The 23280-nt window shown below is 55.9% G+C and overlaps 1 protein-coding gene across 3 annotated transcripts in view; it reads left to right on the top strand.

Annotated features, from left to right (window-relative positions):
- The window catches only part of TFDP1 (transcription factor Dp-1), a 45291-nt gene that overhangs the window by 20780 nt on the left and 1231 nt on the right, over positions 1-23280 (top strand). For all 3 annotated transcript variants that reach the window (XM_058548547.1, XM_058548546.1, XM_058548548.1), the window contains 9 exons: positions 1375-1441; positions 9148-9254; positions 12418-12539; positions 13873-14038; positions 14412-14555; positions 15334-15402; positions 17332-17483; positions 18012-18178; positions 19175-19253. In XM_058548547.1, the coding sequence (XP_058404530.1) occupies positions 1375-1441; positions 9148-9254; positions 12418-12539; positions 13873-14038; positions 14412-14555; positions 15334-15402; positions 17332-17483; positions 18012-18178; positions 19175-19253 (1073 nt within the window). The remainder of the gene's footprint in view (positions 1-1374; positions 1442-9147; positions 9255-12417; positions 12540-13872; positions 14039-14411; positions 14556-15333; positions 15403-17331; positions 17484-18011; positions 18179-19174; positions 19254-23280) is intronic.

Consider the following 23280-nt stretch of genomic DNA (forward strand, 5'->3'; position numbering starts at 1 on the left):
AAAATCCAGAGGGTTTTGTTTTAACGCTCGCTCTGGTGCGTGTGTGCAAAGTGACTGTGTATATGCGGGTGTGAGCCCCTACAAGCCTGGGCCCCTGGGTCTCCTGGGGGTTCATACTTTGCAGCCCGCTGCCCTGGTCTCTGGTTGTCGGAGGCCTGGGTGTGAGGGAGAGGAGGCCCATCTGCCCAGATTGACTCACCCATCTCGTTGTTTGTGTACGTGTGTGTATTTGTGTGCAGGTATGTACACATGTGTGCATGTGCATGCGTGCACCTGCATGGTGTGTATGGTATGTGTCGGTGTGTATACGTATGAGTCTGTGAGTGTGTGTGTTTACATGCACAGGTGTGTGCACACACGTGTGATGTCCCCTGGCATGTCAGGTGCTGGGAGGCTTGGGTTTCGAGCCCCCTCGGTACCCCGGCAGAACCTTAGTGGTGTTTGTGGGGGGCCATGGATGCTCTTTCTGGTCCTTGGTGGGGAAGAGAGACTCATGGTTCTCAGACCTGGGGGCAGGTGTTGCACGAGCCCCAGCGCTGACCGTGCAGGATGCCCATCAGGCCTTAGGACCTGAGTTCTCCTGATGGAGAATCTGGAGAAACAGAGGCAGGAGATAGGTCCCAGTCGTTTCTCCACCTGGAGACGGGCACTGTGACGTTCCGTTCCCCCGGCCTCTTCTGTGCTTGTGCGCGCTGCCCTTCATCTGACCTTGCGTTGCGCCTACAAGTACTGGCCCCACTAGTGGGCGCTGCTGTATGGGTCCTGCCCAGCGTGCCCTGTGGTCACCCCGGTTACGAGGTGGGGGTGCTGGGGTGTCGGGCCTCCTGCAGTCGTGAAGGGGCAGGGAGGGACGGAGCCCGGCTGCCTGGCCCAGGCCCGCGCTCCTCCTGTGCACGGAGGCGTGTCCGCTCCCTGCTGGGGAGGCGTCGCTGCTCCCGGGCTCTGACCAAGCATAGGCCCTGCCCTGTTCTCAGGCTGGATCGCCGGGTTCCTTCCCAGGTGGTTGAATGAATTTTCATTTCCACCCGAGGTCTGCCTGTGCCCGCCTCAGACACCACCATTTGAAATACACGTGCCGATTCATGAATAAAAGCAGTATTTCCTTGGTATCTCAAGGGCTAAGCTTTAAAGGCTGAAATCTTCAGATGATCTTTTAAGCTGATAATCACAGCCAAATAACTCGGAGGCCTCAGCCCCACCGGCCCCTGCGAGGGCCTGGGCGCCCCCGGGCTCTCTGCCCTTGTTTACCTGAAGGTGACGTCTGTGTCTCCAGTGTGTTACTTTACACCACCCTCTCATGAGGATGCTCATGACGACCTCGGCTTGTCCCCTCTTCGATGTCGTATTTATTGCTGTTGTTGTTGCTTTCTGCAGGCCGGTCTAATTGAAGCCAACGGGGAGCTAAAGGTCTTCATAGACCAGAACCTTAGTCCTGGAAAAGGTAAGGCCGCTGTGTCGGAGATTCGAGTCTGTTGATGAATGTGTTCATGCGATTCTCTGATGTGGAAGCCCCTTGTCACCCGTGGAGGCCCCCCTGTGGGCTCTGCTGCCCGAAGCCCTCCACGGCCGGGGGATGCACCACTGCACACACATGCTGGGGGCTGAGTGTCTTTTGGTTTGTAAGTCACATACTATTTGCAGAAATTCAGGAAATGTAGAAAACTATAAAGAAGAAAATATAGGCCACTGTGTTCTTCCCGCCTTGCGGCCAGCGGGGGCCCTTCCGACGTCTGCTCTGTGGCCAGTCACACCGACTGTTGAAGCAAACTGGAATCTAAGGGCTCGTGGCATGCACACGGGTGGTGCGACCGTCGTCCACGGCAGTGAGGTGCACGTGAACCTGTAGTAGCTTGGGGGGTCGATGCTGCTCTGCATCTTGGGAATCGGGAGGACGTGGGATGGGTCAGTTAGCACTTCCCTCCTGTAGGTGACATGTGATGAACGTCACAGGCCTGTGCGTCTGAGCTTGGGTTATTTCCTCAAGTAAACTCCGGGATGGGGAGTTGCCAGGTCAGAATGCTGGACGGGCACCTCAGGCTGATGGGCGGCACCAGCCGGCTGCAGCTGCGCTGGTGTGGGGCTGTGTCAGGTCTGCACGGGGCTCTCCATGCGGCTTGTTAGGAGAGTGCAGAGCGGGCTGTGGGGACGCTGGCTGCATCTTACGGAGACCTTGCTGCAGGGCTGGGGAGAGCGAGTGGGTGGCTGCAGCGTCACATCCACCTGTTGGTGCTAGCCGTCCTGGTAGCTGAGAGGCCTGTGGGGTGAGGCTTAGGTTCTGGTTAAGGACCGCTCGTTTCTGGTTTCTCTCGTGATCCTCGTACATACAGTTATTTTTTACTCTAACAGCGAGGCCCAAATAGGTGGTCTCTTGGTGCCTGCTGTGACTGTGGGAGAATCTGAGACAGGTGCCAGGCCCCACTTGGTCTTGCCGTGTCCCGGCCCCTTCACGTCCCTCTGTTGCTGGCGGTGCTGATGGGAACCAGCCATCTCTTTCCCCGTACACTCCTCCCTGTGGAGCCAGGTCCCAATGCCCCGAGGGGCCTGGGTGTCGTGGGCTGGTGGGCTCATGCCTGTCCCCTGTGTCCCAGTGGGAGTTCACCTTCAGGTGCCTGCGGAGGCTCACCTGCCTGCAGAGCCTCACACACACAGCCACGTGCCAGCCGTCCACGCCCTCCCCCTTCACCCTGTTGAGGGCTCGGCTGATCTCTCCTCCTCTCACACAAGCCACTCGCCTGTCTGGAGCGGGGCTCGGCCGCGGGCCCATGTGTGGTCTCCCAGTTTCTCCGCTTCTGGAACGTTGTGGCGGGTCCCTGCTTCTCTGCCGATGCTGTTCCTCTTTCCCTTCGTGTCCAAGGACGGAGAGCCCCTGAAGGATGCAGTGTCGGCAGACGTCTTTATCTTAATAATTTCTAGCGTTCACAGATTGCTTGAGTGAAATATTTCAGTGTAACTAATTGGACATTAAAAATTTTCAGAAATTTCAGGCATTACATTTTTTATTAAATGATGAAACGGAAATAATAATGAAAAAACCCATAGACTGTGCTCCCCTGGGAGTGATGGGAGCCTTTCCTGTGGGTGTTTATTTGAATTCCTCCGTGAGTGAAATATTCGCAAGTAAGATTACTTAGGGCCGCATGGCTGGCTGTCTCCTCCCTTCTTATGAACGAGTCTGTATTGAGTTGTGAACCAAGGAGTTGAATTGGAGGGATCGGAAAATAGCTTCTTGATTCTGCTGGCATATTCTGGTGTTAGCTCCGTGTGCCGTGTGTAACACCCTGTGGCCATCCTGGGCGTGGTCTGGTGCTCTGCGGCCCCTCGTCTTGCCCTGTGCGTTCTTCCAGCCTTGGTTGTCCAGCTTGCCTTTGCTGTTGCTGGCCCCGAAGCTCCGCTCACGTCTGCGCATGGAGCCCCTGGACCACGCACCCAGGCCTCCTGACCAGGCTCCTCTGGTCCCGTGGTGGGCCGTGGACTTGCCAAGTCGCCCCCTCCGTGGCTCTCCTGGCTCGTCCCTGTGCGTCTGTGGTTCTGCTGGGACCAGTGTGGCCCCAGGCGCTTGAGGCTCCCATCCCTCCCTCCGCACAGTAGTGCTTCAAGTGTGGGAAGGCACACAGCTGCCCCACTCCCCTGCTCTCCCCCAGCACACGCAGGCGAGGCCGCCACGTTTCTCCTCCTTCCAGACAACTTGTTTTTAACAAATGGAGCCGTTGTCTGTCCAAACACGCAGCCTGGTGCTGTTCTGGCCGGTGGGGGCTTGGACACAGAGGGAGCAGGACCAGGTCGTCTGACTGTTGCCCTGCGGTGCACGTGCTCTGTCCCATCGGTCCGTCTGTCACACGGGTTTCCCCGGGCCCTCCAGAGCAGCCCTAGGTTGGTGTTTGATTTGTTAACCGGGGACTAGCACCCGGCAGACGGACATACAAGGTTGACCACCGCCGTCTTCGAGACTCAAAAAGCTGTTTTGCAAAAACACACTGAGCCCCAGCCTTGTGCATCCACGAGGCTGACGCAGGGCTGGCGTGGGGCCTTCGGGGCTGTTCCAGGCTCTGCTCGTGGGTGATGCAGGCGGGCCTTCGCGCACGTTGGCTTTTGTGCTTTGGTCAGACGTGAGGAGTGGGAGCCGTCTCTCGGCTGCCCCCTTTCACACTCAGTCACCCCACATCCTCGCCAACGCTTGCAGTTGTCAGTGTTCAGACTTCACGGGCCTGATCGGTCTTTCCTCTCCCTGCCTCCCTCCTGCGGCCCCCACCGCTGGACGGAGTCTGTCCAGGTGCCCTGCCCCCAACCCCTCCTCCTGGGGGAGCTCCCAGCCCGGCCCCTCATCTTGCCCTTGTTTCCTGAGGTTCCTCCACGGGCCTTGTCTTCCCGCCAGACGGGAGCTGCTGCTCTGGGGCTCAGGCCGCCTTCCTCTGCCACGCAGGTGCCCACGCACCCTTCCCAACGTGCCTGCTCCCTGCCAGTCCTCTGCACAGGCCCGACCTGGGGCCACAGCTGCCCGTGCACCCTCTGCGCTGGTCTGCCTCTGTTTGTCCGCACTGCATCGTACTTGCTGCCTCTTCAAATTGAGAAGTTTGTGTTTATTACACAAATAACGTATGCTCACTGAGAAAGACCCCGCTGTATCTGCAAGGACAGTTAGAAGTGTAGATGCGTGTCGGTATTCACTGTGGGGTACACTTTCTGACCCCCTGTGTGTGTGCCTGTGATGTTCTGAGACTCGCACACTGCCTTCCGGGCAGTGTTGTGACCAGTTTCCACGGCCGGGCCATTCTGGGCCGTTTCTAAGCCCCTCTCTGATGCAGAGCTCTCATACCTGTTGATTGATTACTGACGTAAACCCGGCTTTCTCCTGAAGAGCTCTGAGCCCTGTGTGCAGGCATGTGCGGGTCACCGTCTTCAGCCCCAAGATGCAGGGCTGTCCCCCACGCTCTTCCCTGGAGCATTGCTGCCCGCGTCGCGGTCCTCTATCGAGTGAGAGGGCGTTCCCCCGGGATGCGTGTCGTTCCTTCTGCTTCGGTGTCTTCAGCTGTAGAACAGGGCACGAAGGCAGGAGAGGTGAGAAGTTGGCGCTGACGCGTGGCTGGAAAGTTCGTGTTATTTATAACTCTTGAAACGTGGAGACTGCACCCCACGCACACGCATGCACACGTGGGGTGAATTCAGGCTGGCCCTTCTGCGCGGTTGGGAGGGGAGCCCAGGTGTGAGGAGGCAGCAGACGTGGTCCGCCCCCGACGCCGCCCTCGGCGGACGCGGGGCAGAGGCGTCGGCACTCGCTCCCCCGTCCCTGTTTCCCCCAAGGACCTTTAAGGCGCGGCAGCGACGCCCGCCTGTGAGCCTTGCTCCTGGGCTTGAGACGATGACCAAGCTTCCGTTAAATGCTGCCCCGCGGAGGAGTGGTGTGGGTCCTCACGGGGGTTCGCGAGGACCACCTCCATCTGCAGAGGAGCCCCCCACAGGGCCCGTTTTTCCCGTGTTTACGTGGCTTGGTGTGCGTGGGGCATGTGGCCGCTGCGACAGGAAGGAAGGAAGCTCTTCCTTTTGGGAGAAGAGAGCCGCTCCAGGGCCACGGCGCCGTGGGGCAGTACCTGCTCCCACCCACCGCAGAGCCGTGAAGACGCAGCGGCAGACGGGCCTCGTTCTGGGGACCCTGGGCCGTGTTAGCAGACAGAATATTTGTAGCATGGTGGGCGAAATCGTAACTTTTCAAACATTAGGCTCTGAAAATTTAAAAATGTTTGCTTTAAATTATTTTCAAGGCAACACTAAACCTTATAGTTTCGTAATTTAAGATACCTTAAAACATAGATTAACAGAACGTGATTACTAATTATAAAGATATGCTTATGTAATATTTTTAGAATCCTTTTTCTGTTGATGAAAGCAGAATTTACATGAAAGCACATTTTACCGTTGAAGCAATACTATTTCTATTGAGTCGATTCCTGGACAGTGTTACAGTTTAACCCGTCTTGTTACTGAAATGCTAGTTCCTGCCCCCAAAAATAGATTGTGACAGTCTTGATCAGAAAAATGTGTTAAGCATTCTGATTTATGGCCAGATTAAACCAAAAATGAGATACCTTTCCATCCTTGAGCTTGACCAACAGTGACGAGTTTTACAGAGTCAACAGTTGCCCTAAGCCTTGGAGAGGGCAGCTCCGGCCCCTGGGTGTGTGTGTGCCTGTGATGTGTGCTTGTGTGTGCATGCCTGTGGTGTGTGCGTGCCTGTGGTGTGTGCGTGCCTGTGGTGTGTGCGCTTGTGTGTGCGTGCCTGTGGTGTGTGCTTGTGTGTGCATGCCTGTGGTGTGTGCATGCCTGTGGTGTGTGTGTGCCTGTGGTGTGTGCTTGTGTGTGCATGCCTGTGGTGTGTGTGTACTTGTGTGTGCGTGCCTGTGGTGTGTGCTTGTGTGTGCATGCCTGTGGTGTGCGCGTGCCTGTGGTGTGCGCGTGCCTGTGATGTGTGCTTGTGTGTGCGTGCCTGTGGTGTGTGTGTGCCTGTGGTGTGTGCTTGTGTGCGTGCATGCATGCGCGTGTGGAGCGGCCACGTGGAGGTGCTGTGGTGAATCTTGTGACACAGAAGGTCGCTGGGACCGGGTCCCCTTTGGCGCCTCTGCCTGAGAGAAAGCCCTGCTCGGCCGCAGGGGGCCCGCCTGACGTCGGCCGCGCGTCCTTGAGGCCGAGTGAGAGCGTTTTCCGTGGCGTCTGTGTGTTCACGTGGTCGCTGGTTATGACGGAGCACGGCGCTGTGATCAAGGACGCCAGCCAGATCTCTCCATGGATCCTCAAGTCCCCGAAACAGCCTGAGCGGAGATGCAGGATATGTGCAATGATAGCCTTTTCTGAACTTTAAAGGCCCCACAAATGGTGCTTGTGTTCTTGGATTCTGGCCGTGCGTGGGGAGAGATGGGAAATGGACGGGCGCGTCTTGGACCTGAGAGTGGCTGTGGGGCTGCTCAGGGCTGTGAGGTGGGCTCTGCCGCTGCCTCCCCAGCAGCTGTGACGAAGTGCTGACGGGAGTCGATTCTTGGTGCCTGAAGCGGGCCTGTCTGCAAACGGTACTTGTGTTTGGAGAAGTCCTCGCTTGACAAAAGCACAACGGAGAGACCCTGGTCGGGGCAGAGCCCTGACCCGTGCACTGCTGCCTCGCTCTGCCGTCGCCCGGGACCCCAGCTGAGAGAACACGGGACTCCAGACGTGTGCCCGTGGCTACGGGTGGTTATGTTGTACGTGTAGTGGGCGGTGTTGTGGCCGGACCTGCGGGTCTAGCTATCTAAGATGACTGCCTGGTCCTGTCCACCGACGTGTTCTGACTTTGACGTGCAATATAAGCTTTAAAATTTGATGTTGGGAGAACTGCCGATGTTGACATGACTCTGCAAGCTGCTGCTCCAAGGTCTGTTTTCTTTTTTCAGATTCATTGAAAATTAGAGAATCATTTGCAAGTTGGAAAAAAAGCCCAATGCTATCTTTTTTTATGAATCAGTCCAGTATTTCTGGAAACTTACTAGTCTGTATGAGAATCCAAAAAGGGAAATGTTTAATTGCCTATGTATTTCAAATCTCTCAGTGCAAAATAGAATAACTTGATGTTTGTCTTTTAAAATGTTTTTCACATATCTAAGACAATTTTAAAAATTTGCTTTTGTTAAGATACAGATCTTTATCTTTAGAGGAAAATAAAAACTCAAAGTGGATAAACTTATTCACAGAAAATAATTTTAGTGTCTGTTGGCATTGGTAAAAATACTAACATTTAGCCAGCTGAACTGAAGGGTGTCTGTATTGGTCACCTTAGATTCCTAAGAGAAATTGCTCGGTGTTGGTATGTAGCAGCAAACCCCATTGTTTCCTGAATTGTGAAGACGCCTGTTCTTTGAAGTGTGTGGATTGTGAAGGGTTCCACACTGAAGCCTGAGGCTGAGCTGAGTGGGAGACGCCATCTCATTGGAGGGCTGAAGGCCGTGGCGATGCCAACGGGGACGTGAGGGAGGTGTTGTCCCGCTGTTAGCCTCTGGGGAGGCCCCGCCCGCATAGCCATCACCTCCAACCCCCTCGAGGACCAGCCTGGCTCTCCGCTCGCCCACGGTTGGCCAGAAGAGGCTGTGGGCTTTGGGGAGACCCGAGGGGTCCAGGGGCACAACCAGAACGGGCTTCTCTCCTTTTGTGGCAGAGGCCTGGACGTGGACCTTCAGTGGAGGGAGCTGAGGCCCTCTGAACTTGGGGGCCGAGCTCCTGCTGGAGGCAGCCTGCCTAGCCTGGTTCTCCTTTGGTTCTCCGTCAGGGCCGAACCATGCCGCCTCCTGCGGGGGCCACTGTGTGCCCCGCCCTCATTCCCAGGGAACCACCACTCATTTTACGTATCTCCTGTTTATTTTCTCTCTGCCCTCTAACACCATCAGGGCAAGGGCTTTATTTTTATACTTTGAATTTTTATCCTTTCTACTCTATCTTATATTTTATTATCTGTTATGTAAAATGAAATATTTTATTATTTCATTCACTGTTGTGTCCCCCGGACCGAGGACAGCACAGGCATGGACGCTCTGAGTGTCCACCTGTTGACTGAGTGAACGTTCCCCTCCCCCCGGAGACCTTCCCCTCGGCTCCGTGCTGAGGTTTTCTCGGAAAAGAGGGGGCCGCTCCTCACAGGGCATTCTTCTTCCTGGAAACAGAAATGTGATTCCACTTCTCAAGGAAAAGGGGCTTGTTGGATTTCTAAACTAGTTTTGCGAACATATAGAGAAATGTTGGGATACGAGTTAATTCTGATTTTAAAATTCTGTTTTTTAATTGTCAGACAATTGTGGACTTTTACGAGCTGTTACCTCCAGGTCTTGCGGTCCCACCAGAATGTTGCGTTGATGGGCAGATGCCCCGCAGGGGCTCAGAGCAGGTGGATATGCCGGGGTCGGCTGAGCCCCCGGCTCTCGGACGCAGAAATGCCCAGAGGGGCTAGCTGTCCGGGAGAGCGAGCTCCGTGCAGCACCCCAGACTGAGAATTAAGCTTGGTAGAGTCGTGTTGGCCGAGCCACGGATCTACAGTGGTCAGCGGGGGGAGGATGAGTTTCTGATTGGAAGCGTCGTCGTCCTGGACTGTCACTTTGACCCTGACTTGGGAGAGATCTGACCCCCGTGTGCTTGTTGCAGGGGTCGTGTCCTTGGTGGCCGTCCACCCATCCACGGTGAACACGCTCGGGAAGCAACTCCTGCCGAAGACGTTCGGACAGTCCAGTGTCAACGTCACGCAGCAAGTGGTGAGGCCGGGCGGGAGGCTGTGGCTCTGGGACGGTGGCCCCCAGGTTCCGGCATGGAGGTTGGGGGGAGTTGACTTCTGTGGTTTGCTGTCGTGTGCTCGTGGTGCTGGGACAGTCACCGTGTCACCTTGCTCAGGTTTCAAGAGTGTTGGTTAGCACAGGTGGTTTCCATGTGCTGGTGTGTCCCTCCCCCTCAGGGCTCTGTCTGTGTGGCTGGAGGGTGGGACCTGGGCCAGGACAGGGCAGCTTGGCCTTGACCCTCATCAGGGTGGATGTTGCTCCGCCTGCCTGGGAAACGAGGGTGGTGTCCATGCGGAGCTCATGGCCGGGGTTAGGGCTCTGCAGGACAGCCGCGTCCCTGCCTGTCCTGTCCCATCCCATCCCTCGGGAGGGGCCAGAGGTGGGTCTGCGCTCCCAGGACCCTGCCAGGCACCCTCGCCCCTGTGTGCCCCACCCATGACCAGCTCCCACCTGTGGGATTTATCGGACCTCTTCCCGACGCAATGCTGGTTGGGTTGAAGTCGTCCCTACTCCTGGGCCGTGAGGAGAGAAGGGCGTTTACTGCCCACCTGGGCTTGTTCAGACCCCAGCTCCTGTTCTAGGCAGGTGTGCTCCCTGTCACTCAGCCCGTCAGGAAAATGTGATCATGTTTTCTTAGCACAATCGCTGTGGTTGTTTTGAAGGTGATAGTGTGTAGAAGTCCTCGACCATATTTGGCACGTCATAGCTTTTCAATAAATGTCTTTTTGATATAAATTATTCCACTTTATGTTTTACTTTATGGTTCCTATTATTTTATTTTGTAGGTACTGTATATTATATTTTAGCAGAGTTTAGCTTGGGATAAACCTCATTAAGTATTAGAACAGTTCTGTTTTTATTGCCAGTATAAATAGTTGAGAGGAAGATTAACATAAAGATTTTTCTATTGTGCCCCTTAAACTGTATCAGTCTGAAAGTTAAATTGCTGATTTTATTTTTTTTTGCTGAGGAAGATTGGCCCTGAGCCAACATCTGTGCTCATCTTCCTCTAATTTGCATGTGGGCGCCGCCACAGCCTGGCTGACGAGTGTGTGGGTCCACCCCCGAGATCTGAACCTGTGCACCTGGGCCGCTGAGGTGGAGCTGGTGAACTTAACCGCTCGGCCATGGGGCCGGCCCCCTAAGTCGCTGATTTTAATCAAGGTGTCGTGGGTGGAGCTGGTAATGGTAACTCATCCTTCACAAAATCCCAGCACTGTGAGTTAAGGCTGCACGTTGTACACGTCTCGTAAATCGCTGTTTGCCAAAGGGTCAGAAGTGAGGGACTGGCTGGTTCTGACCGGGGAGCTGAGGCTTCGTCCTCACATGGTTGAAGATATAACTGGGGGCTCGTTGAGTCCCCCTACTTCACCTGACCCGTGCTGGGTGCTCGGCTCACAGCCCAGACTGTTGCCCATGGGTCGAGATTTCCATGTAAAATAGAAAAGAAGAGAGAGAACCCACGGTGTGGGTGCCGTGGGTGTGGCCCGCGGGCACGAGGAGCCCTCCGGGGCTCACCTGGCTGTCCTGTCGGAAGGCCCTTCTCGTGGTGAGCCGTCACTGAGCACCCGCTGTGCGCCTGGCCCCCTGGCTCTCCTCATGTCCGGGCCCTGGCCCTGAGGTTAGGTGGCCCTCTTCTGGGGGAGCAGAGCACGTGAGGCTGTCACGTCTGGCCTCTGCCCGCCTGCGGGGGCGTGCTGGTGTCCTGTGTCTGCTCTCCTGGGAGCGACCGGCGGGTCCAGGTGGACCCGAGGGATAGGCGTCTGTGCCGCGTGGACTGTGCGCCACGAGCCTCGGCGCCTGTAACGCACCCGCTGGGCGGGAACAAGTTCATGCGGCTTTCCCATCTTGGGGAGATTTGTTCTCGTTTCTCTCCTGTTTCATTTTTCAGAAAATTTGCTATTTGATTTCTTGGCTTTTGAATGAAGGTGATCTACAGTTAGAAAAACTGTGATGAAGCTTTTATCCCCGGAAATAGGAATTAAAAGAATGAAATTCGCTGGTGCTGTTTTTCTTGCCGTGGTTTGTGGGTCCTTATCATTGGCAGTGACCTGGGCTTAGGGATAATTTATGGAGTGCCCTGTCAGCTGAATTAGGGCCGTGCAGGTAACACACTTATCCCGCTAAGAAGGGGACGGGAGGGGGCATCCAGCTTAAAATAGCCCGGGCGGAAGTCCTTGAGGCCACAGTCTGCCCTCCTCGGGGCCGCCCTGTCCCCGGCACTGTGCTGTGTGGTGGCTGAGGAATGGTGTTCGAGTAATTCCCCGAGTCGGTTAATTGGTGTAGATGGTCGTGCAGCAAGATCTTGGAAAAGTTGGTTTTTCTTGGCTGGACGAGGCAATGTCTGTCCCCATGTCAGCGTTTGAAGGTTGACTGATGGAACCCAAGTTCTAAGTCTCTGTTGTCAAAAGACAAGGCAGGGCTGCCTTCCTTTAGTGAGAAGGGTGGTTGGTGCCAGACACGGCGTGCGGGGGCGGCTCAGCGCTGCGTCTCCAGAGCTGCGATCACCGGTGTGTCCCCTGGGGCAGGGAACCCTGCCTCTGCTCCCTCCCCGCCCAGTGCTGTTGGGGTGCCCAGGTCCCCCACGAAGCCGCCATCGGGACAGGGCTTCCCGCACGCGGATGAGCTGGGGGGCCCCCTGTGTCCGCCCCGGGTCCCTTTTGTGTTGAGAGCTGTTCCCTGTTTGTCTTTGGCCTTCTGTTAGCACCACTGGAGGACAGTTTTATCCTGTCCAAGTCATCGAAGGAAGGGACATAAAAGAGGATGAGAGGGAGATAGAGGCGTGCAGGGTCCCGCAGAGTCCGTGCCCGGGACGCCCGGTTTACAGGCCCCACACAATGAGGTTGAGCTGATGGGGCTGTGCCCCCAGGTGTGTGCCGTGGGCCGGCTCATCCGGGCTGCCTGATGTTCCTGCTGCTTCTGTTCACCTGGGAGAGGTTCTCGCCTAAGGCTGGTGGAGACAGCCACGTTCAGGGGGTGGGGTGCTGTCCTCTAGGGGCCAGGTGCCGGGTCCTCACCCCTCCTGTTCCTTCTGGCCTATGTGGTTAAGAAAACTCAGCCGTGGCTGTGGATGGTGGGAAATGATGAGGTGACGGCGTCGGGTGTGGGGTTCTGATCGTCTGCTTGTTTTTTTTGGCCGTAGGTGATCGGCACGCCCCAGAGACCTGCAGCGCCTAGCACGATCGTGGTGGGAAGCCCGCACACCCCTAACACCCACTTTGTCTCCCAGAACCAGCCTTCAGACCCCTCACCTTGGTCTGCCGGGTGAGCACGTGGCCTACAGTCATGACCCTGCTCTCTCTGGCCGCAGGGCCGCGCCTCAGGCAGACGCACAATGTCCAGGAGAGATGGGTCCTCACTGCCCGCTTCTCCTTCCTCATCAGGGACCAGTTGGGCTGTGGGAGAGTCACTCCCTGGGGTTTTGGGGTGATGGCTACACTGTAGAGGGCAGAGAGCTGCCCCTTGTGGTTTTGGGTGATGGCTACACTGTAGAGGGCAGAGAGCTGCCCCTTGTGGTTTTGGGGTGATGGCTACACTGTAGAGGGCAGAGAGCTGCCCCTTGTGGTTTTGGGTGATGGCTACACTGTAGAGGGCAGAGAGCTGCCCCTTGTGGTTTTGGGGTGATGGCTACACTGTAGAGGGCGGGAGAGCCGCCCCCTGTGGTTTTGGGTGATGGCTACACTGTAGAGGGCGGGAGAGCCGCCCCCTGTGGTTTTGGGTGATGGCTGCACTGTAGAGGGTGGTCAGCTCTTGGAGGAGAAGGGGAGGAAGCTGGCTTCTCAATGCAGGGTGGCTTTGAAGTTCCCGTAGTCCACAACGGGAGGTGGCGTCCCAGCAACACCATGTGAATGTGATGGTCTCACCACAGCTTCACCCCCTGCAGCCACACGTAGCCGCCGTTCCCCAGCGATGGCCCCCAGGGGCCCACCACACTGCTGCTTTGATCTTTTCTGCCACCAAAGCAGACTGATGTAGACGATTTTACTCAAAGGTCAGCTGTGCAACTTTCCTTAAAAACAAACAAAAACAAAGCCACAGAACCATGTCTGTGTCGGCTCTGAAGCCAAGCTCCTCAGTCCCAGAAGTTCACCCGGTTAGAGCCTCGGGGGACCGGTCCCTCCACACGGTGACTTGAAGAGTCGAGACGTTGGCTTCCTGCAGCATGTGGTGCCCGCTGCCAGACGGCCGTCACGGCCTCAGCACCGCCTTGTCTCATAGCCTCCTCATATTCGCCCTAAAAGTTCCTAAGTTTGCAGTAAAGCTTCCCCAATCCCTGCTGTTGGTCGGCATCTTGTAAGAAGCGGTGTCAGTGTGTCTGTGCAGCAGACCAGTGCTGCGTCCTGTCCGCCCTTGTGGACTTCTGCCCCGTTTTTCCTGAGAGAGGTACAGAGGTGAAGTCTGGCCACTTAAATGTTGGTTTTCTGGCCTTTAAAGAAAGAGAGGAGGTGTTGGACGCCCACCAGTGTTCTGAGATGGGGTCAGGGCCGCTGGCCTCGTGTGGGCTCCAGCACCAGCGGATGCGGGCCCCTGGGGGTGAGCGTGTGTCTTGATTCCAGGCGGGCTCCAGAATGCTAAGGCCCCCCCGGTGTGTCCACAGGAAGCGGAGCAGGAAAGGCGAGAAGAACGGGAAGGGCCTGCGGCACTTCTCCATGAAGGTCTGCGAGAAGGTGCAGAGGAAGGGGACCACGTCCTACAACGAGGTGGCCGATGAGCTGGTCGCGGAGTTCAGCGCCGCCGACAACCACATCCTGCCCAACGAGTCGGTAAGTGTGCGCCGCCCGCACGGGGGAGCTGTCACCGAGCGCACTGGCATTGCACTGCCCACTCTGTTTGCATCTGAAGTAACTTCAAATGTGCGGAGAAGTTCCGAGAACCATGCTCAAGAGTTTTTCCTCACCCATGTGCGGCTAGGACGCCCGTCACCCCTGAAGGTTTCCAGGCGCGGGCTCTGGCCGGTGTTGCATGACTCCCCCAGCAGAAGCGCCCTCTCCCGGCCGGTCTGCGAACGCATTGGGAGTGATGCTGGCAGCTGCTGTGATGGGCTTATACCGCACGGGAGCGTCGAGGGTGCCCTTCCTTGAGTCTGTCTGCGAGCTCTGCTGGATCGTTTGGAATGCTCCCGCTTTGTCTCTGCAGGCTTACGACCAGAAGAACATAAGGCGGCGAGTCTACGATGCCTTAAACGTGCTGATGGCCATGAACATCATCTCCAAGGAGAAGAAGGAGATCAAGTGGATCGGTCTGCCCACCAACTCGGCTCAGGAATGTCAGAATTTAGAGGTACCCCAGCCTTTCATTCCCGTGTGTCCGTGTCGATTCGCCCCCAGCAGTCTGTTGAAGTAGGCGCTGTCGTCTGCACCCCGGGTCCTGTGACAGGTCCTGTGCCGTCTGCGCCTGGCCTGGACCAGGTGGACAGGTGTTTACCTCTGTCCTGAGGTCTCTCTGATCAGGGCCTGGACCAGGTGGACAGGTGTTTCCCTGTGTCCTGAGGTCTCTGATCAGGGCCTGGACCAGGTGGACAGGTGTTTTTCTGTGTCCCGAGGTCTCTGATCAGGGCCTGGACCAGGTGGACAGGTGTTTCCCTATATCCTGACATCTCTGATCAGGGCCTGGACGAGGTGGACAGGTGTTTCCCTGTATCCCGAATTCTCTGATCAGGGCCTGTCCCTTCCCGTCTGATGGTGCGCTGTCTGTGTAGCCTGCCTGGGCTCTGCAGATGCGCTGGCTGGGAGAGGCGGTCGGCCCAGTCAGGGCGGGGAACTCTAGTGTAGGTAAATTCTGAATCCTTGCTTGTGGCGTTTTTTTTTTTTTAATATCACAGTCATATCCAGAAAATGAGAGAAGACGGGAGAAGGATGTGTAATTTTGAGGTTGAGGAGAAACTCTCCCGTCTTCTGTGGCACCTGCCATGTTCTAGACTCGTCTGTCTCCCACCCTGGGATTCGGGGCAGACATTTTTGGCAAGAACATACTTAGATGACGTGTTGATATGGATTTTAAAATATGCCGTGTTAAACAAATTGTGACCACTTCTTGTACTGGTGGTTTATCTTTGAAGGTAGAAAGACAGAGAAGACTTGAAAGGATAAAACAGAAACAGTCTCAGCTTCAAGAACTTATTCTGCAGGTAATGACATGCTTATTTTGTGGAGACAAGGTAATTTTTATTTCTTCTATAATTTAGTTGCTTCTCAACAGCAGTATCTTACAGCTCATTCTATTCCTGTGTGGCAAATAAAACCTCTGCTTGGAGATTCTGGATGTGAATTTCACAGCGAGTCATTAAGCTCCTCCTGTGCAGGGTCATTGACACAAACTCTCGCAGACGTGGGCTGTGTTCCCAGAGAGAGAGTGTGAGTGTGAGTGTCACTCGTCACAGAGTGTCTCAGTGTCAGGAGGGGTGGCATGTGGAAGTCCTCGGGGACATGTGTGGAGCGTGTCCTGAGTGGCGGGCCCCGACGAGGTATGAGCTGCAGGGGAGCCTGGGGTGCGTCTTGGCAGTTACTGCTCAGAGGTCGTCACGTGTGGTCAGAGAACATGTGTCATTGGGTGCGTGTCGCCGGCTTCTGGGCCTGCAGAGAGCTCCCCGAGCATGGGCCTCACCCTGCTGGGTCCTAGAGTCGCGTGTCCTGGGCTGGAAGCAAAAATGCAGACACATGTGCAGGAAGCACACTGGAGGGGGTGGCTGGTCCCTGGACTGAGGCAGCGTGGTGTGGGGCTGCCCGGCCGGGCCTGGGGTTGGGGGCAGCCGCCAGCGTGGGGGAGGTGGGTCAGGGAAGGCAGGGTAGCTCAGCAGTGATTTACTGAGATGCTTGTGGACCCCGGGGGCTGCGAGGTCACGTGCCCTGTGTCAGGTTGGAGGGCATCGGGGAACCCCAGGACCCTGGGGCACATGCGTCCAAGAACCCGAGGGCCAGGGGTGTTAGGAGCTGTGGTAGCAAGAGGGACACTTGGGAGGAAGTGCGGGGTCAGCATGGGCCGGCTGCTGAGGGTGGGCGGTCTCAGAACTTGGGGAAAGGCCAGGAGGGGTCGGCATGGGGCTTGGGGCACCGTCTGGCCCAGCGCCCAGCACTGCCTGTGGACCATGGCTGAGGGTGAGTGTGGCACCCAGGCCAGGTGTGCTCGGCGCGGGGCGCCTCACTGAGCCTGGCTTGCTCCATCGCCCTTAGGAGAGGCATCCCGGAGCACCCTGGGGGCCAGCCGAGGGGAGGGGATGCTCTGGTGGGTGGGGAAGCGGTCGAGGGCCGAGGGGGCAGAGGGGAGTCGGGAAACGGAAGAGCAGATGGACAGAACTGCCGGGAGAGGAGGTGGCACCAGGCGGGGGCCCTCCCGGCTCCCCACTTCTTCCTTCCACTCAGTTGCCCCCATTAGGATGAATTGTTCTTTTCTTCTGTGTCTGGCCTTGCCAGTTACAAAAAAATCCAAAGGGCCACCTCTCTCCTGCTGAGCTGCGAGGTCCTGGGTCTCGTAGCCGGGCAGCACTGGAGAAGGCCAGCCAGGGACAGAGGGGGTCTGTCTGGCTTTAGGTTAACAGCAAGTGAGTTACCTTGAAGGTAAACGTCATTTCAGGGCCCAGGGCCCTGGCTTTCTGGCTTCAGGCCTGAGCACTCCCCCCCAGAGGAGAAACCCTTGACCACCAGGTCCGCGGGGTGGGAGGCTCCAGGTCCACGACCGACTGTCTGCCTTCTGACGTGGGTGGGACAGGCACGGACAGTTGAGGACCCCTTCCTGGAGAGGGCAAGGGAATGAAACCTCCCGAGCCAATGCGTCTTTTAGTCCTTTTCTGCGAGGGTTTGTCTGTCTCGGGTCTGCGTCTCTGCGTCTTTCTGTGAGGGCCTGCGTCTCCATGGGCTCAGTTCTCCGGGTGTTTGGTTTCTCAGGATGCGTTTTCTGTGCCGGGTGGCTCAACAGAGCCTGCAGCCCCTCAGCCTTTGCTCTGATCTCTAAAAGGGGCCCAGACCCCCTTGCCATCTGGTGGGGTTCGAGGAAGGTCGTTGAGGATGCCTGGGAGGACGTGTTAGGTACGAGTGGTATGTCAATCGCTCATCTTTTTTAGCAAATTGCCTTCAAGAATCTGGTGCAGAGAAACCGCCAGGCGGAGCAGCAAGCCAGCCGGCCGCCCCCACCCAACTCCGTCATCCACCTGCCCTTCATCCTCGTGAACACCAGCAAGAAGACCGTCATCGACTGCAGCATTTCTAATGACAAGTAGGTTCTGTGTCTCTGCCATGAGTCGCAAGTCAGACGTGAAGGACGCTGTAGCCGGTGGTGTGAGGAAGAGGCTGGCCCGTCTGGTTCATTTGTTTATAAAAGTATCTAGTTTACTATTAAGGAATACTGCCTTTTAGCATAATTAATTTAGAGCCACTGTTCATTTCTCTGATTGTGTATCTCTCTTTTAAAAGGAAAATAAATCAAACCTATTAGGGTTGTTATTAGGGCAGCTGTGTAAACGCTGCACAAGTAGCAGACGGTGTTTGCTGTCCGTCCTAGGGCGGCAGGCTGCCCGAGCTGCGGGTGGACTGTCCCGTGTCCCAGGCCGGGCCCGTAGAGCTGGAAGGGGGCTTGTGATGCTGCCCTAGCCTCTCGTGTCTCTGTCTGTTTCTGAGTCCACGCATTTTGCGGAGACGGCAGACGTCGTTTGGAGTGGGTGGGTGCCCCGCTCTGGGCCCTGAACAAGTGCGTCTGTCTCCGTCTTGAAGATCGTGCTTCTCTGACAGTTACTTTCTCCTCCAGATTCGAGTATCTGTTTAATTTTGACAACACGTTTGAGATCCACGACGACATCGAGGTGCTGAAGCGCATGGGGATGGCCTGTGGGCTGGAGTCGGGCGGCTGCTCTGCCGAAGACCTGAAAGTGGTGAGGAGCTTGGTACCGAAGGCATTGGAGCCCTACGTGACAGGTCAGTTGTGTCCCAATGCCCACAGTGGCCACGTGGCCAGGGTGAGGGACAGCCCCCAGTCCCCGACGTTTGGCCCTCCTTTACTGAGGTCGGCTCAAGTGCCAGCACCACGAGCAAAGACAAGCGGAACGTGAGGGGTCGCGGGGTCTGTGGGAGTGAGTGGGGTGTGGGTGTGGTGGTCCCCAAGTGGCATTCGTGGCTTGCTGTGCAGTTTATGTGATGATTGTGAGTCAGGATGTCACCTTCCAGGCAGGGCCCCGGTGGGGGAGATTGAAATTCCCTGAGGAGTGTGGCAGGCTCGGACGTGTCCCCTGAGGTGGTGCGTGGTCCCTGCAGCGCAAGAGCTCAAGGCGTTGGCCGGCGAGCGGCTCTCTGGCTCTCGTTCTGACGACTGCTTTGCTGAGCTGGCGGGTGCTGGCCTCAGGGCAAGGACGGGGCTTTGTGGTGAGAAAAGGCTGCCGTCCCTGCCCCACTGTGCAGGGTGCCTTTATTCCCGAGAGCCCCGGCGTTGGGTGGGCTGCAGGGCTCCTGAGCGTCCAGAGCAAGTGGGCATCTGGCTGCAGATTGTCCAGTGAGACTGGTGCCTGCCGGCCCCCAGACCCCAGCCACTGCCCTGCCGGGACGCCCGAGCTGACGCGCCCTTGACATCCACTGTCCTGTCCTTGGTACAGACCCGTCATCTGTAGGATGGCAGTGGACAGTGGTCCATCCTCCCCCGGTTCCCGCCCTCTGCTTCATGACGATGGCTTTCGTCCTGTGTCCCAGCTGGGTTGTCATCAGTGACTGCACATGAATTAAGGACTTTGGTGTCTTCTGAGAGAGGGCTGCCCCGGTGGCCGCACACCAGACCAGCAGGGCTGCCTTCTGGCAGGTGGCGTCATGCAGAAAAGGCTGGCAGATCCGAGCTGTCGGGCGTGGCGTCTGGTCTCAGCATGCGCGCCTCTGTCTCTTGTGGTCTCTGTTTCGTGACATTGGCTTTGTTTTCTTTCTTTTCAGAAATGGCTCAAGGATCAATCAGTGGTGTTTTCGTCACGTCGTCAGTGTCGACTTCCAATGGCACGAGGCTTTCTGCCAGGTGACCGTGGTTCTGGCTGGGTGGCTGGGCAGTGGGCCCCAGCTTTCCTATCAGCCACCCCGGTTCCAGCTGCTCAGGCTGGATTCCGTGTCTCCCTGCCTGGGGGCAGTTCCCGAGCCGCGTGGCCCAAAGTCGCACCTGTAGCTTGTTCCTGCATGGAAAGGTTTCTTCTCCCTAGAAATGAAAAGTAATACATGGTTTTTATTTTTTAAAAAGTAGCACATAGTGAAGTGGGGGCCAACCCGCCCGGACCCCCTGCTGGAGCCTCAGTGACAGGGTGTTTCTCGATCATTTTTTCCTATTTCTTTTTAATGCATTTGAGGTCAAAATGCGTGTATAATTTTGTTCCCCACTTTTTTTCACTTCACCTTTTATTATATGTATTCTGTGCCGTTGAAGGAGCTTTTTTATTTAAATCATAGTGTATTTAACTTTTTATTTTTGTGTGTGAGGATTAGTCCTGGGCTAACGTGTCACCAATCCTCTTTTTGCTGAGGAAGACTGGCTCTGGGCTAACATCCGTGCCCATCTTCCTTTATTTTTTTTTTATTTTTTTATTTTTGTGAGGAGATCAGCCCTGTGCTAACATCTGCCAACCCTCCTCTTTTTTTGCTGAGGAAGACTGGCTCTGGGCTAACATCCGTGCCCATCTTCCTTTATTTTTTTTTATTTTTTTATTTTTGTGAGGAGATCAGCCCTGTGCTAACATCTGCCAACCCTCCTCTTTTTTTGCTGGGGAAGACTGGCCCTGGGCTAACACCCGTGCCCATCTTCCTCCACTTTATATGGGACACCGCCACAGCATGGCTTGCCAAGCAGCGCGTTGGTGCATGCCCGGGATCTGAACTGGTGAAGCCCAGGCCGCCACAGCAGAGCACGTGCACTTAACCGCTTGTGCCACCGTGCCGGCCCCCCATCTTCCTCTACTTTATATGGGACGCGGCCACAGCATGGCTTGACAAGCGGTGCATTGGTGCGCACCCGGGATCCGAACCGGGAACCGCGGGCCACTGAAGTGGAGCGCGTGCACTTAACCGCTGCACCACCGGGCCAACCGCTCAGTGTGTGTTTAACTTTTGACCTAGTGATCCACAGAGCAGAATTGTGTCATCCCTGGGTGTTTATCTTAGTTTTTTAAAGATAAAATATAAGATAAATTTCAGCCTTAAGTACTGACAAAACAACGGTTTTATTAACTTTTATATTGTTATATGTTACATTACTTTATATTAATCCTAGATATTAATACATGTTTAATTTCTTAAAATATGAGATAAGTGAGCAGTCTGTAGGTCCTACAAGACGGGATTGATCTACTAGGTTAAGCACGTGCATGTCTCCAATGCAGTGCCCCACTTTGAGTGTCTGGGTGACATGAAGAGGCCACAGCGAGGCCCTGAGGACGCTGTGCACGACGGGCAGGAGGGCATGGCCGTGGGGACAGCTCTGGGGGAGGAACCCGGCCTGCTCTGGAGAGACGGGGCTGGCGATGGTTTGTCCCTGATGGCCAAGGGCCTGAGAGGTGGTGAAGCCCCTCGTGGGGTGTCGGGCACGTGGTGAGGTTTCGATGAGCTCAGCTCAGGTTTTAATTCTCAGTCTCCCACCATGTGCGTGTGTGAGGGTCAGTGTGTGAACACCGGTTATTCCAAGAGGTGGAACTTGGGTGTTTTCTGAACTTTCATGTTCCTGAAATCCTTTTTATTGATTAAATCTTCAGAGACTCAGGTCATTTTTTAAAAGGAGGGAAGCAAAGCCCTTGCCGTTTCAGAAAAGCTGACGTTAATGCCAGCATGATCCGGTGTTTCCTGGAGGCGTGACAGTTTCTGCAGTGCCCTCTGTGCTGGTTCCCCGTTAGAAGAAGAGCTGCGGTGAGCAGCTTTGTGGCTGTGTTCCTCACCTTTTCTGGCTTGTTGCTAGGTTGGGTTTCTCAGACGTGGCATTACTTTGTCGAAGAGCATAACGTTTAGTAGTTTTTGTTGTACAGTGTTAATAAATAACGGTGAAAGGTATTAAAGTATATGCCCATGGGTTTACGTTACTAGGAAAGTGTTTCTTAGCGTCAGAATGTGGTGCGGTTCTGGCCCGTGGTGGGTTCTGTGCTGCTGCAGTCGGTCGGGGTTCCTGAGCCCTGTCACCAGATTAGAGCAACACGCCTGGCCTTGTCGTGGCACGCCCCCAGACCCCTCCTCCTCCGTGTGTAACGGCCACAGTTCCAGTGCAGCTCTGACCATTTTGTGTCCTATCCGTAAATGGATTTACTGTTTAAAACATAATCTCCTTCATTTTGTGGGAGGCAGCGAAGGCCTTCAGTTGGCATAGAGGGAGCTGTGCGTGAGGCTGCTCCGGGGGTGCCCGGGCCTCCACACACTGACAGGAGGTGTTCTCCGAGTGCAGGATACCTTTTCTTGCTGCTCAACTCAGATACTAAGAAATCAGAATTATTTTTGACGATAACCTAATAAGCAAGTTCTGATTCATAGTGGAATGTGTGTCTGTCTATCTCACTCATGGCTGGCCTGGGCCATCACTTGTCGGTGCCCTGGGATGATAACTGGTCCTTCTGACTCGCTCTGAGCTGGGAGGCCAGGTGGTGGCTGAGCCCAGGGGCCGTTCACCAGGACCCCAGCTCTTAAACCTCCCTCCGTTCTTGGCCAGGGTCTCACCTGTGGCACTGTTGACATTCTGGGTTGGATGACTCTGTTCTAGGCTCTGCCCTGTGCCATGTGGGGTGTTTGGTAGCGTCCTCGGCCTCAGATGCCAGTACCTCCCCCCAGGTTGTGACAATCAGATCGTCACATGTCCCAGTTGAAACTCCCTGAAGCATAAGGCAGATGTAGGTGGGTTCCAGTCACCCGCCCAAGGGCCGGCGTGGCAGGCTGGGCAGCCCTGCCTCTCACCAGCACCCAGCCCAGCGCTGCACCCCCTGGCCCCACCGACTTTCAGCAAATGCTGTTCCACAAAACTGTAGCAAGCTGTGGGGTCCTCAGAGCGTTCCTGGAAGTGCAGGTTACAGAGCATCTGCGTGAGACGCACCTGTCACAGCTCGGCTTCCTGGGCTCTGCACAGACACAGAGGAGCTGCGGGGGGCACTGGGGACGTCGTTTACACACACACACGCATGTGCACACCACACACACTTACGCATCCGCATTCATGTGCACATACCCACATGTGCACATATGCACACAATACAATACGTACAATATGTGTGCACACGTGCACACACAGGCATGCACACACCACATGTACTTACGCATGCATGTTCGTGCGCACACACCCACACGTGCACATACGTACACAATACAACACGTGTGCACACCCACACCTACACATATGCACACAACACGTGCGCACACGCGCACCACACATGTGCACACAGGCAAGCACACACCACACACACACACACACCCACATGTGCCCACACGTACGCAGTACAACACATGCGCAGACACCCACACGTGCCTGCACACCCACATGTGCACACACGTACAAATACAACACGTGCACACACACCCACATGTGCACACAGACCCAAACATACACAGTACAACACACGTGTGCACACGCACACCACACGTGCACACAGGCATGCGCCCAACATCGCAAGCACCCACTTGTGCACATGCAGAGACACGGCTTGTAGGGCGCCCTCACATGCTGCCGTCTGGGGAGCTTTGCTTTGGGGGGTCCCATCTTGTGCTTTCTGGGGCCTCTTCCAGTCTGTTTCCACGTCCTTCCTGGAGGTTAAGGAGGTTGTAAGGGAAAAGCCTGGAAGGGAGGGTCTGGTGGTCCTCCAGTCTGTGCACGGGAGTAAGCGGGGTGTGGTGGGGAGACTGCATGCCCTTCCTTTCGGTTCTGGGTGTCCTGGAGGGCAGGGCTGGAGGATCTGAGAGTGTGGCACTCGTCACAGGGTGCGGGTGCCGTGCTGCAGACGCGCGACATTTTCCATCTCTGTTGGTGTAATTGGAAAAACCCAAACCTCCCTGAAACGCCGGCCTGTCATGGGCGCGGCCGTGGACGTGCGCCG

This window comes from Diceros bicornis, chromosome 9 (genome assembly GCF_020826845.1).
Source record: "Diceros bicornis minor isolate mBicDic1 chromosome 9, mDicBic1.mat.cur, whole genome shotgun sequence".
Classification (NCBI taxonomy): domain Eukaryota; kingdom Metazoa; phylum Chordata; class Mammalia; order Perissodactyla; family Rhinocerotidae; genus Diceros; species Diceros bicornis.